The sequence below is a fragment of the Python bivittatus genome, unplaced genomic scaffold (genome assembly GCF_059951505.1).
Source record: "Python bivittatus isolate LINGU-HERP-01145 unplaced genomic scaffold, Pbiv_v1 ctg000100_np1212, whole genome shotgun sequence".
Classification (NCBI taxonomy): domain Eukaryota; kingdom Metazoa; phylum Chordata; class Lepidosauria; order Squamata; family Pythonidae; genus Python; species Python bivittatus.
Genome location: NW_028277038.1, coordinates 6,024,142 through 6,038,776, shown reverse-complemented (window position 1 = coordinate 6,038,776; position 14,635 = coordinate 6,024,142). Strand labels below are relative to the sequence as shown.

The 14,635-nt window shown below is 42.9% G+C and overlaps 1 protein-coding gene across 7 annotated transcripts in view; it reads right to left on the bottom strand.

The window, feature by feature from the left end:
• ARVCF (ARVCF delta catenin family member) overlaps window positions 1-14,635 on the bottom strand; it is a 257,122-nt gene that overhangs the window by 49,377 nt on the left and 193,110 nt on the right. For all 7 annotated transcript variants that reach the window (XM_088135346.1, XM_088135349.1, XM_088135350.1 and 4 more), the window contains one exon: window positions 10,835-11,018. In XM_088135346.1, coding sequence (XP_087991472.1) covers window positions 10,835-11,018 — 184 coding nt within the window. The remainder of the gene's footprint in view (window positions 1-10,834; window positions 11,019-14,635) is intronic.

The following is a 14,635-nucleotide window of genomic DNA, read 5'->3' as shown; positions in this document are numbered from 1 at the left end:
AAGAAGAGGTGAGATAGTCCAGCTTCTCTCAAGATGGGTTCTGTTCAGAGGAACTGGACTTCACTCCCCAGACAACATTCATCCACTAGAAACCTGGAATAATTTTTATGGCTTCTTGACTCCAAAACCATGTATCTTATCTCATCACTGATAAGCGTTCAGCCCACAATAATTCATGGATCCTTGCATATACTCATACCTGTGAGGCTGCCATCTTGGAAAATGGCAGCTATTGAAAGACCTGCCTATATTTCTCCATAAATTCCACCCTGCAATGTTGATATGACTAAGATAAGCAAATCTACAGTGTTGGTTCCTCAGACAATTGTCTCCTGTATTTCTATTGAGCTAGCCATATAGCCAAATACGGATTCATACCACAAGCAAGTTTTCAGTATGGAATTCAACACTTAAGCACCTCCAGTGACTAGAAAACTTTCTCTGTTTCATCTCCCTGTAATCCTGTGACACCTTGGATTTGCAGCAAAGACTTCTATTTAAAACTAGCAGAGAAAAAAGACCCCATGAAGCAATACATACACACACTTAAATAAATGGATTTCCACTTGTAGGTAGATGCCTATGATTTCACCAGCCAACTTCAGATACTGTTTCTGTGATTGTTTTTCCTTTTTTAAAATTATTATTTCACAGAATAAACAATCTGACTTGGATTTAACCCATTTAACATACTTTAAGAGACCTTCCTTCCTTCCTTCCTTCCTTCCTTCCTTCCTTCCTTCCTTCCTTCCTCCCTCCCTCCCTCCCTCCCTCCTTCCCTTCCTCTGTCTTTTCCTCCCTCCAACCTGCAACCGAATACACATTGTGATTCAAACCATAAAAGTAGAATTGATCCCTACTCGCCTGGTCAGGTTTGAAGATCTCCAGAAGATGTCTGCCTGCCTTTTTGTCTAATATCTGATATATAGTTGGTGGGAAATCAAGAAAATATCTACTATCTACTATCTGCCCACTGTCTAGAAGAGCACGGTTAGATATTCTTCTAACCAGCCAATAAATCTTACACTGAGAAGTCAATCAGCAAGTGAGAGAGAACGAATAGGAGAGAGATTTCCTTGGTAGCAGCTTCTGAGCTTTGCAAATCCTTGCCAAGGGCAGATTGTTTAAACCCAGCCAAATCCCTGCTTACTGGAACTTCTGGGGGGTTGTTGCCCCAACATATCTTTGGGTCTCCAGACTGGATCTACTCTTCCCTGATGGCTTTCTACTGGCAGACAAAGATGTGACAATTCAGACAGGTTGTTGGCTGAATCCGCCGACGTATAATTACCATAAATATTGCAATTTGGTCAACATTGTGTTGCAAATTGCTTTTTTTCTTGCAATTTGGTGGTTGGCTTTATTGAAGTTTTCTGCCTGGTTGCTTTTATGTTTAAATTGTTACTTTGTATGTTACCATTCCCTGACCATCCATAGATAGAAAGGAGAGATACACATTTTAAAAAATAAAGCAAAACATTGTTTTATAGTGGGTACCACAAAATGATACCTCTGTGGACTTTAGCTATTTCCTGCAGTAATGTCAGATTTATTTACACCATTTGAAAGGCTAAATTACTGTTTTGGTCATGTCTTTTCAGCACGGCACACATATTCCATGTACCATGAAAAAGAGGCTTTGTCACATTCAGTAACATAAAAAGGATTCCTAAGATTGACTAATTAACGAAATATACATTCACAGGAAGAAGACGTTTACATGTTTTGAAAATGGCCCATTTTTTTCAGCGCCAGTAAGATCTGTGGGCTATGTGCTTTTTCAAATGCTTGGCAAATGTTTCTCAACCTTGGCCACTTTAAGATATGTGGACTTCAACTTCCAGAATTCCCCATCCAGCAGTCCCCACTTTAAGATACTGGCTGGGAAATTCTGGGAGTTGAAGTCCACACATCTTAAAGAAGCTGAGGTTGGGAAACACTGCGCTAGACAGAGGGCTCATCCATATAATGAGCTCATCCATACAGGAGATGAGCCAACTCAGACTTTCTCCTGGTATGCTAGCTTTCCAAATACAATGATTTGTTTCCCTAATTTATGCCTTGGAGAATTTGAGCCTTCCCCTGTAGTCCTGAGCAGGTGCAGACTTCACATCTCAACTGAAGTTGGAGATGCCCGGTAGTCAACTACTATTTTCCTCTGGATAGATGAAGAAGGGGGGCAGATATAATTGGTCTTCTCAAGGGTCTTCTGCAAATCCACATCATATATACAGAAGGATTTTCTATTGACAGATTGTTTGTCTATCTGGGTTATGTAGTCTGGCTGGCTAGCTTGTTCTGTAACTGGGGACTGACCCTTGGACACCCTTCAAGCAAAACAGAATAACAACTCCTTTATAATCCAGTAATATCACCTTATTGCATTCCTCCAGTTAGCAACCTTGCACCAACCAAGCTCCTTCTCGTACCTGCAGAGAAGTCTGCCTCAATTCAGCACCCCCATTCCCTATCTCTCCCCCCCCACCCCTTGACAAACATCTCAGGAGACAGAATGTGCTCACTCAATTCCCAACCTCATTGCCAACCCCAAGCTAAAATAATGCAAAGAGGATCTTGTGTTATGGTTGAAATATCTACTTTCCTTAGGAAAACAAGACAGAATAGCCTTGAGTAAATGTTAACAGAAAAGTAAAATCCTACTGCTGGAGAAATCCATCAGGCAGAGTGATGGGGGTGGGTTAGTGTTTGGGAGGGGGAGAATGCTGAAAATCTGTTCCTGATGCAAGGACATCTGAAGGACTTGGAATCATCTATGTCTCCAGAAACACTGACTGCCTTGGAGAACAAGCACACCTCCAAAGTAATTTGTCAAAACTATCATCTTAGACATGTTCAAAGAGTTGGAAGGATTCTGCACTCACCCCAAACCTACCCACCCCCATGAACACACACACAGGGCTATAAACAGCTGGGTCTGGAGTCCTGCAATCGTCTCTTTCCACCCTTCGCTATTCGAGAGCTTTGACAACACCAGACTGCGTGCAGATTCTCCTTCCCCCTCTTTTTAATCTTTAAAGGCATCCTTTAAACTCGACCTTTCTGCAAGAGCTTGGCTTCGCCCTCCTATCACGTTGAGCAGCGCAGAGAGCCTGCTTGAGGAGAATGACGGGTTGGGGAGGGAAGGGGGGGTGGGCCGGCTCAACTCTGGAATTTTTAGTTTGCTTTGAAAGGTTGTCCTTGGCTCAAGATGCCATGTGTATTTGTCACGACGTGAACAGCGCTGGCAGGATTCTTTTCTTTTAGTCACCTGCTGCAGTGTGGTTAGAGTTACAGAGACAGAAGACTAGCTGTGGTTGAAGAAGACAGCAATGGGATATTGGCTGAATTTGATTCTTCTGCTAAATGTCTTTGTGGCCGTAGCTTTTAGACTACTTGTGGTCCTCCTCAAAGACCTGAGAGGAAGGGCAGGAGGAGCAAAGGGGCTCCCACCCTGGACCCTCAGCATCCAGACGGGAGGTTGGATCCACAGCTGCCCACCAACCCTGCTCTCCAGCACCATCATCTCTCCACTGCTGCTTATTCACTGCATGGTGCCCAAAGTTCTCCTGGAGAAATGCACATCCTAGAGCACGGATGGACAACATGCAGTTTAGGTGTCCCTTGTGGCCCCCAGCACCCCATTTGTGGTTCCTCCGCACCAAGCCTGGGCTGCCAAATTTGAGTGAGAAAATGGCCCCGTTAATGGCCCAATGTTCCAACCAGCCTTGGGAACAGGCCTGTTGTGACTAGTCTTCTGCAAGACGAGGTGGTCTAGAGGTTTTGAATATTTAGATTCCTGGTTTACATCTGCGTAGGCTTTATGGTTTTTAGTTTTTCATGTGATTATGTTACTGCCAATTTTATATTTATCTCATCTCTTTGTCTTGTCTGTTTTTATCCTAAGTTACAGAGCTGGGGAATTGTAAGCAGAGTCAGTTTAAGTGGAATGGATTAAAATAATTGCAAATAAATAAAGAAATCCCTGGACAGGCCCTGCCCTGCCCTTCTCTTCCCCTCCTCTCCCCCTCCCTCCCTTTCTTTCTTTCTCTCTCTCATTAGAGGTCACCATGGAATAATTCCCTTCCCTTCCCCTCTTCCTTCCTTCCCCTCTTCCTTCCTTCCCTTCCCTTCCCCTCTTCCTTCCTTTCCCCTCTTCCTTCCTTCCTTCCTTCCTTCCTTCCTTCCTTCCCCTCTCATTCTCATTCTCCTTTCCTTTCCTTTCCCTTCCCCCCTTTCTTCCTTCCTTCCTTCCTTCCTTCCTTCCTTCCTTCCTTCCTTCCTTCCTTCCCCTCTCATTCTCATTCTCATTTCCTTTCCTTTCCTTTCCTTTCCTTTCCTTTCCTTTCCTTTCCTTTCCTTTCCTTTCCTTTCCCCTCCTCTCCCTCCCTCCCTCCCTCCCTTCCTTCTTTCCTCCCTCCCTTCCTCCCTCCCTTCCCTTCTCCCTCTCCTTTGGTCCTCCCTCCCCTTCCGCTCCCCTCCCCTCCCCTTTTTGGATGGCTTAAAGGTAGAACAGAAGCAGCAAATTGCTGGGAAATTTAGCCATTTTAGCCAAACTCCTGCTGCTAAAAAGTTGGCAACAGGATTTTGGACCATGTTTGGCCTCTGGGAGAGGTTTTAAGGGTGAACCCAGAAGACCTTTGCTTCCCATTCCACTGCTAACCACAGCCTCCTTGAAAACAGAGAAACAGGCTGAAAAGCTTTGGCTCTGCCTCTTCCGGTGACATCACTATCATAGCTTCTCCAGAATGACCTTCATCATACGAGTGTCCTTCCAGAGAGCAGCAGTCATTCAAAATGTCTCCTGCAGCTGCAGCATGTGACTTAAACAACCATACCTGGACTGAACCTTGGTGTCTATGTGATCTGTCTGATATTCGTGAGCATGAAGCAATACCAAAGTTGATCCAGCTGCTTCCTGCTCTGACTGCTAGAGTCAGAGAGCTGACGCTTGAACCTGGGCTCTGAAGAACCTATCACTGGATCCTTCTCAGAGCTCAAGACAGAAGAATCTTGCTCTGGTTTTCATGGTGATGTGCAGACCCAAGCTTCTTTAATGTACGTTTCAAAGTTGCTCAAGAAGCATGAAAAGGCTGGGTGGAACTGGGCCGTGACTTTGCAGTTAAAAACGATGCATAATTTATAGCTATTAGCAGGAAACGTCAGGCGCCTTCAAGCTGAACTCAAATGGTTCCTACAGGGGCACGAAAGATGCTCTCTTGCTCATGATAAAACCCTTAGAACAACCAAAGGTTGTGATGTTGGACAAGACTGGAAAATTAATTCAGATTTTCCTTCAGCTCCAGCTTCTTGTTCATTTCTTGCAAACGAGTAGTAGTAATCGACTCAAGGAGCAAACTCATGCTACACATCTCCCACAAGCCTCTACACAAACACTGCAGTTCAGCCCAAACTCATTATTTCTTCTGGGACAAAAACGCACACCAAAAATGCACACCCATATAACTCTGTTGGCAACAGTAAGGAAGTGGCTTTTGTATGTCTCTTTCCAGGATGTTTTCTCAATTTCCCAATCCACACAGCCCTGGGGCTTCCTGAGGACCTCCCCTCCAAGGAATAACCAGTTCTGATCCTACTTAGCTTTTCCAAATCAATTAAGGTCAGCTAGATATTGCCACCTAGCTGGCCAAAGCCATTAGGTTAGCAAAACAATAAAAATTGTGCAAAAATATTTACTGTACTGACAGCAGCCGCGAGCGTAGTACATGTGTGCTGCGGAGCACCATCAATAAGTTATTGAAAACATGCTTCTTACAACATTGACCTTTGAAATTCAGCTCCATTTTCCCTATTTAATTGCATCAAAGCATTTCTCACCAGTGATCAAAAGAGGAAGAAAGTCTCCAAAAAGCCCCAAACCATACATTTTGTTTATTCTAAACAGCAATCCTCCCTTTATCTTTAGTACTATTCATTAAACCTTGGATTTTTAGCTCTAATACTATGTCGGCAACAGTAAAAAGGACAAAGTCAGTCAAACAGATGACTGCAAAATTTATTCTCAGCTGGTGTCCACTATGTTGGTGGCATGTTTAGAACTTCACAATGGGGAGAAGCATTTATTTATCACACCATGAGAGCATCAACACCAACAGATCTAACAATCTGGAGTTCTTGCAGAGAATATTATTCCTCGTGCACCAGCCACAGGGACAAACAACAGGGAAATGGGCCTGAAGATCAGCCATCTATGTTCATTTTACTCAAGATGCCATCAAGATTATACCCACCCACAGGAAACAATACGGTACCTCTAGCTGGCGAATCAGAGAACTAGAAGGGATTACTGAGCTGAGTCCAACTTCTAGTTCAATGCAGAATCCAAATTAAAGTATTTTTGGACTAACATCCAGAGGAAGTTACCTATCTTCTTACTTACTGGTCCTGTTGTCAGAATCTGCCTTCCTGTAATTTAAGATCATTATTTTCACAGTCTGCAATACAAGGAAACGGGCTGATGCCTTCTTTGGGTTGATGCTCCTTCAGGTGGTTTAAGGAGGGTGAAATGGTATGCGAGAAAGACCTTGAGAAATGGGGCAAAGAGATGCTGCCTAAGGAAGAGTCAGATAAGAGAGGGCATAGCCCACAGCTGCATAATGGGTGGAGAAAGAGGCTCAGAAAGGAACCTCCCTAACTTCTCAGACTGTAAAGGAGACGGCGGGAGAACTGAGAGCTGCAAGATTCTGTTAATTTAGCCTTACAATAAAGTAGAATTAGCCCATCTGGTTGTATTTCCTGTCTTGTTTACCTGGGAAGGCTGACCGAGGCCCACCTTTGCTCAGGCTTCTCTAAGGAATAAGAACTCCTTTCCCCTTAATCATCCAGAACAGTCTGCCTGATTCTTCCTAAACTGCAATGCCCAGAACTGGACGTCTAGCTGGCTCCGTGATTTCTGTACTAGGCTTTCTCATCCTAATGTATGGTTTCCATCATGTCTCACCAGCTAGTATGCCAAAGCTGCTTTGCCTTAGAGCATAACAACGCGTGTATCCATGCACATGTATTTACATATACACAGATACTTGAAATCCAAAATCAACTCCAAGAATGCTTGGTAGAAAAGGAGTATCTTAGTTTAGCAAGAAAAAGGCTTTATCCTTTTGGCAACACTCAAGCTACGCCTTTCCAGCTCTAATCTGGACTGTTTCTTTAAAAGAATAAATATTTAATTTATAAAATGCGTATGCTGCTTCAACCATAGACTCTAAGCGGCATACAGCTAGTGCCATAAAACCGTCATAGGAAGAATAACAACGATTAATGATCAAACCAGCATAGGGCCAACACAGTTTAGTTATCCAACCAAGAGTTACTACATCATATGTAACCAACAGCAATCAGCATGGGTCAGGATGAGTTCCAGGGGATGTTTGAACCTAAAGTCTTGTTGGAGGCAAGCACAAAACCCTTGGAATGGAGGGGATCATCCCATCCACGTATGAGCTCCTTAAACATCTGTAGGAACCAGAGAAATAAATTCAGAAAACAAAAAGGTCACGTCTAATGTTTTGAATGTGTTCTAATGTTTCAAATGTTTCTAGTGTTCTGAAGTTGCCCTTTGGGGGAGATGGGTGGCATATAAAGTTAATAAATAAATTAAATAAATAAAAAGGCTTGCTTAGCTATGGGAAGTCTGGTGCATCTGTATAAAAAAAATTACTATGCCCAGATCCTACCCAGAAGGCTATGTCTTCCTTAGGGGATTAATGATTATTCCAGCCATGGGGCTCGGTAAACACTTTTCATTACTTTATAAAGTTATTCTCAGGGGAAGTTGCTGGGCTGAAAGTCCAGCGCATGGAAATGAACAAGACATTCGGCGGGCTCGTATTAATCAGCGGAAACAGGACTGAAGTTCGGTCTCGAGAAGATTTAACACAGTCCCTTTTATTAGCTTGGCCTGAACTATTAGCTCTTGTCGTAAAAGCTGAACAATTTGAAAGGGCCTCAAAACGCAAGAGGGAAAGAAAACATCTTTTTATAGACTGCAGGCAAATGCTTCTCAAGCTGAAGAAGCCTGAGATGCGGGAGTGTTTAACTCTCCCAAGTCTTAGATTCTTGTTCGATTTTAAGCTATCCCCAGATGAGCCTTGAGCGTGGATGTTCTGCAGAATACATTGATCCGTCCTTGTTTAAACAACGGATATATCTCCTCCCAGGTAGGAAAACGTATCTCAACCCAGCGTGCAACAAGAACATTAAAAAAACCCAAATCAAAAAGCATGTTAATGGGATTCTTCCTGTGCGTAGGAGAAGACGTACGTTTTAATACTTTCAATTTCTGATTTAGCCGTGCTGTCGTGATGCTGGTTGATAACGGCACTAAATTGATGAGGGACGCGTATGATCCAAACAGCCTGTTGGATAGATTTGCTGCTGAATCTTCCTTTAGGGGCATTGCAATTCTTTGCCGGAAACGTCCAAAGAAATTTTAAAGCCTAACAATTCGGATGCACAGGTAGGGAGTCTAGAGAAGCAAAGCTTATTTGACCCAATGCTTAAACCATGATTTGTTTCTTCGTGGTTTTGTGGAATAAACCCCATGGGTTGTGTACATATGACACAACACTCTATAGACCCAGTGTGCCCTATCTAAAGCAGTGTTTCTCAACTTTAGCAACTTTAAGATAGGTGGACTTCAACTCCTAGAATTCCCCAGCCAGCATGGACAAGCATGGATTTTTATTTTTCCAGTAATAAATGTGGATCTCTCTTCAGCTGGCTGGGGAATTCTGGGAGTTGAAGTCCACCTATCTTAAAGTTGCCAAGGTTGAGAAACACTGGTCTAAAGCCACAGCACACAGCCCTTAAGAAGACAGAAGCAGAAAAATATGAAATGCACGGGGAAGAATCTTAATATCAAACCATGATCTACCAACCATGGTATATGTGTGTGTGACATTTTGGTAAACCCAAACCAAACGAACTATATTTTGGCTAAGTGTGATGTAGAGAGCCCACCAGACTTTGTGGGAACACCACCCTTGCAAATAACACAATGGTGTTTCTCCATCTTGGGAACTTCCAGATGAGTGGACTTCAGCTCCCAGAATTCCCTACCCGGATGGCCATTGCTGAGAATTCTGGGAGTTGAAATCTTCAAAGCTACTTGGAACGGCAATTCTCCTATTCAGGCATGACCCCAACCTCTTCAAGAAGCTGGTTGGTAGTTTTTCAATGCCAAACTTTGGGGTGTTGTGTGGGAAGGGGGGAAGAACTGCTACATCATTCACTTTCAAGTCCCAGAGGACCTCTCCAAGTGAACATTTATTTGCCCCAAAGCAAAAGGCACACTCAGGACCTCACGGTCTCATCCGTGCACAAAAGCTGGTTTTGCTATAGCGCATTTCTAAGGCTTGCTATGCTAGGAACATGCCTATTTAGGAAGCTGAACCTTCCAGCATCAGGATGCCAAAAATAACCTGACATGTTGGCAGGGTGTTAAAAATTTCAGGGGAGCCAGTTCTCAAGACTGCAAGACGCACTCATCTTTTGAATGTTCACTTCGACCCTCACCTCCGTGTCAAGTTTATGGAGCAGCGGTAACAATGTTAATATTTCAAAAAGATAAACAGCAATATAGAGGATTTAGGAATTATACGGTGATGTATACATTTATATGTATGTATTCTATTCCTTTCCCCCTTTTTTTTCTTTCCTTATTTTGTTTTTTCTGTTGCTTTTCACTTAATTTTTCTCCCCAGGAAAACTTCTTCTTGAAGTTAAAAATACCCATCTATTTGTTTCTTGCATGGATGATCAATCAACATTTGTCACTGCTCTGTCAGCATTTACAAATCTTTATTATTATAGGATGCCTGTATGCAAGCTATGAAAGCATATAAAATACATGCTGAGTGATTCATTTCATTTTCTTTTCTTTATTTATATAGTCCTAAAAACTGATCAAATGTAAAACAGAATGTCTGAAAATGAGGTCAATCAATCTTCGGGCGCCCCCCACTTTATTTCTTGCTGGGGTACTGCATTGCACATACACAGACATGCTGCAGGTTGATGCAATGGTCCAGAAAAGGATGCAATAAAATAGATGGATGGATGGATGGACAGACGGATGGATGGACAGATAGACACATGGACAGATTGATTACGCTAATTTGTGCCTCTTGAAGTCATGCGTAGTTGAAGATGGAAGATTGCAAAGGTCAATTTACAATCATTTCCTTTTAGGTCCAAACCAAAAAACTGTATTTACCTGTATGACATATTTAACTATATGACAAACCATATTGTAAATCATCTTGGTTGATTCTTAACTCTAAATGAGGAATAAAGGACTCAGTCTTCAATCACAGCACATAACAAGGAGAAAGAGTGTCTTGTATAAAGAGTCAACATTCATGCAGATCTCAGATTCATATAACTTCCAAACCAAGCCACTATATCTTCCAAATACCAGTACATAATATCAGTGTATGAAAGTCATTTTTAAGACATCAATGTTTAAACCTGATCTCAGTATCTAGACGTATTTCTGAGCAGATAGAGAAGAAATACCCCAGTGTAGCAGACCTTATGGAATTGTATCAGAGTTGTTCAAAAATATTTTAATTCAAAACACTTTTGAATTCAAAATGCTCTTTTTCAAATATGAAACCCCACCCCAAATCCACATGCAAAGACAGCTATTTTACACGCGACAGGCATGCCAAATTCGATCTAGTTCAAGTTTGGAAGATATTCCCCACCACTGTTTTTAAAACATAGACCATTATGTGCAACTGAATGCAATTCCTACTTCATTCCCCCACCCCTTGGCTTGGCCATTGGAATCACTGTATGGGCCCATTCTCACCTCAGACACCCTGACGTGTTCTTGAAGACTATGGTCCATTCTGCATCTCGAGGCTTTGAATCTTCGTTCGGCTCATTCTCCCACCCCGAATGAGGGATGATCACTTCATTGGTCAACGTCTGAAGACCATGGTTAATGATCACCATTTTGAGGGGCTCATAAGATGACAGATTCCAAAGGGTGCCTTGAACAGGAGAAAACAGTCAACAGAAATTGCCATGAATCATATACAGGTTGCACTGTGGTTCAACTTACGACAGGAATACTGTGGCCCAAAAAGAAAATATTATACCTGGTTACTGTCTATATGTTAATATTGTACTAGTTGTACAACCACTACACTCTTCTGATAGACTATTGATGGCATAAACAATGGCCCTTCCATTCTGAAAGTGGGAAATTTCAAGAACAATAAATGTACAATGTGTTATCCTGGTTAGAGGATCGAATTGGGACCAAGCCCTAATCAAATATGGGTTCCTTGAAATTATTACCCACAATTATTTGAGAGAGAGTCGGTCTCTCTCAATCTCTCCCCCCAATCTACTTCATAGGACTGTTGTGAGGGGGAAAAAAACCACATTGCAGAACTACAGGTAGGCAGCATTGAGCGACTTCAAGGAAAGGTGGGAGAGAACTACAATAAATATAACAAAGATTAAAAATAAATATATGTTGATTTCATCTACTCTAACATCCAACAGAAAGAGATCACGTTTTTCTGGCAAAAGCAGTTTGGTAGCATAACTCTACTGGTTTGTTTGGTGCTGAAGGTTACGCCCTTGAAATGAAGTATCACCAGTGGTTTCATCCAAAGTCAACCTCGGTTGACCGAAGGGACTGAAGTAGAGAGGAAATCACAGATTGAAGGGCCAGAATTATTGTCAAGTTAATGAGAAAGAGATAATACAGCAATAATCTCTCCAAACTTCCTAACTGAATGCTAAATGAGAATGATGATCTTATTCACAGGAATAAGATGGCCACGGGATCATTAACTTTCATAATTTGAGAATGTTGCAGGAACAGCCAAGGAAAGAAGGAAGGACATGTGTCTTTTTCATACTTAAATAAGAGCAACAAACTCAAATGCCTCCCTCCGTAATCATTCTGTCAAGCCAACCACCTAAGCCAGATGGGGAAAAAAAGTTACTGAACTGAGTCACCTTCTAATCTGGGTTGGAATTTATGCTCAGAGTCTTCCTTGCAACAAATCAATGCCTTCTCACATCCCAAGAGCAACAACGGTTTCAGTTCTTTTAGGAGTATTGTTAGAGGAAACGTGTCCCAACAGGAATTTTATCTTCAACTGCTCAATGCTTAAGTGGCACTTCAGCTCCAGAGTCAGAGACAGCAAACAGATCTTGGATGATTTCAAACGCACCTCGGTCCAATGTGACCTCTAAAAAAGGCTTCTCTCTCTCTCTGTAGACCGAGTGGAACATGACTCACCTGCATTGTGCGTCCAAATGGGCCTATTGCCAGGTTAACGATGGGCGCTTCCAGATGGAAACTGCAGAAACAGTATCAGGGCGGGTCTGGAAGCCACCCAGAATTGCATCCATGGCTGTTGGAGCTAACAGGATAAGCCCCAATGGGGTATTTTTGCTCAGCCTTACAAAGGCTCTGCTGAAGCCCTATCTTTGCTGAAGCTCCACCTCTCCTTCCAAATGGGCCAAGTGTTAGCCCTTCAAAGTTGACCATACTAGAAAGCCAAAGTTATGAATGCTAATACTACTTTTATTACATGGTTACAGTAACGGAACCTTGCAAGTCTGAATACTTCCCCTTCCCCCCTTTATCTTCATGAGGACTAGGGAGGGTCAAGCCTGAGACTCTTTCTCAAATTACATTTCCGTTTTGGACTCAAATTTCTTTTATCTGACTGTTGTCTTGGTTGCGGCTCTTCCTCCTGTTCCTCGAGGTTACTCTAACAGCACATGACACCAAGAGAGCTAATTCTGATTGGCCTCCTGGAGGAATATAGCACGATCCTATGCATCTATTGTTCATTGGGGTCTATTCCAGAGTAAATGTGTACAAACTGGACAGTTTCAACCTAAGTAGGTCTGCCTGAAGCCCTTCTGACTGGGAAGCCCGTAAGAGGAAAGCGACTAACCCACAGATCTAGAATTAGTCTCTAGTACAGTGTTTCTCAAGCTTGGCAATTTTAAGATGCTTGGACTTCATCTTAAGCATGCTGGCTGGGGAATCCTGGGAGCTGAAGTCCACGCATCTTAAAGTTCCAAAGTTGAGAAGCACTGCTCTAGTAGAAGCTGAGAACTGGTGCCTTTGAGCATGTACAAGCTGCTTACCCCTTGCCCTCATCTCAGTAGTAAGGAGCAAGGCCATCTTGCAATTCAACCAGGATGGGGGAGCAGTGATCCTTCAAGCCTTGTTGATAATCCCAGCAATATGTGTCATTGCTGTGCTAGAAATGGAGGGCCCCAGGTTATCCGAATATCTGAACTAAATGCAGCATGAAACCACGACTGAAATCCGCCTTCCTATCTTTAATAAAATGCCGCAACACCCATGCTTGCTCCCTGCCGGAGCATTAATCATCATATTTATTTCCCTGTTACATTTGGCTTCCTGCATCAGAGCTTATATGCACACACTTGGCACGACAGCAATTATAGTAATATGCCTTTTTAAAAAAGAGTCAGCTTCACATTTAAACAAATTAATATAATAGAAACTTTTCAAAAAGAACAAATTAGCTCCTGATGGCTAGCCATTCATGGCAAAGGGAATGAGAAATTAATCCCAAATCCATTTCAAATCACCAAAGTGTTTTTTTAAAAAAAGAAAAAAATATTTGGCTAACTAGCAGGTTTTGGGGTTATTGTTGTTTTTTTAAAATTTTCACATAACATGCAAATCTGTGATGAAGCATTAAATTATACAGCAGCCCAACCCTTTCCAACTAGTTGGAGATCATGGGAGTTGTAGTTAGATGTTCCTTAAAGGCACTGATACAGTCCCAGAAGCGTAATCCATCTGTTTTATCCATCGAATTCTCTTCTCTCCCAACGAAATAACATTGTTTTCAGACAACCTTTTCTTGCTGGTAGATGGTGAGACCCCAAGAGTTAGAAAAAGTTTCTTTCTCCCTGGGGCTCAGCGTCCTCGTCATCACGCATATTCGTTTTCAAGAAATGCACAAAAACAGTTTGTAGACCAAGCAGGCGAATTCTCTTTGATTCCTTCCAAGGAGTTACCGTAAAGAGCTGAAGACTTCCAACCCAATGCATTTCAAAACCAACTAGCACACGTATCAAATTCAACAGCAAAAAAAGGTTATTAGTACAGTGGAACCTTGGGTTATGAATGCTTCTGTTAACGAACTTTTCGGGTTACGACCAGCTCCGGCCACAAAATTTTGCTTTGGTTTGCAAACTCCGCCTCGGGGTACGAACAGGATACGCGGCCATTTTCCCTCCCGTGACACGGTCTGCGGCCATTTTTCCGCCCCTGACACGTGGTCCGTGGCCATTTTTCTGCCCCTGACACGTGGTCCGCGGCCATTTTTCCGCCCCTGACACGTGGTCTGCGGCCATTTTTCCGCCCCTGACACGTGGTCCGCGGCCATTTTCCGCCCCTGACACGTGGTCCGCGGCCATTTGCCGCCCGACACGTGGTCCGCGGCCATTTTTCCGCCCCTGACACGTGGTCTGCGGCCATTTTTCTGCCCCTGACACATGGTCATAGGGAGGGGGACTCTCCCTCCAAGCAATAGCCGCCTCCCTGTCCTCCACGCCAGAACGGATTAACGGTAATTACATTGAACCTTATGGG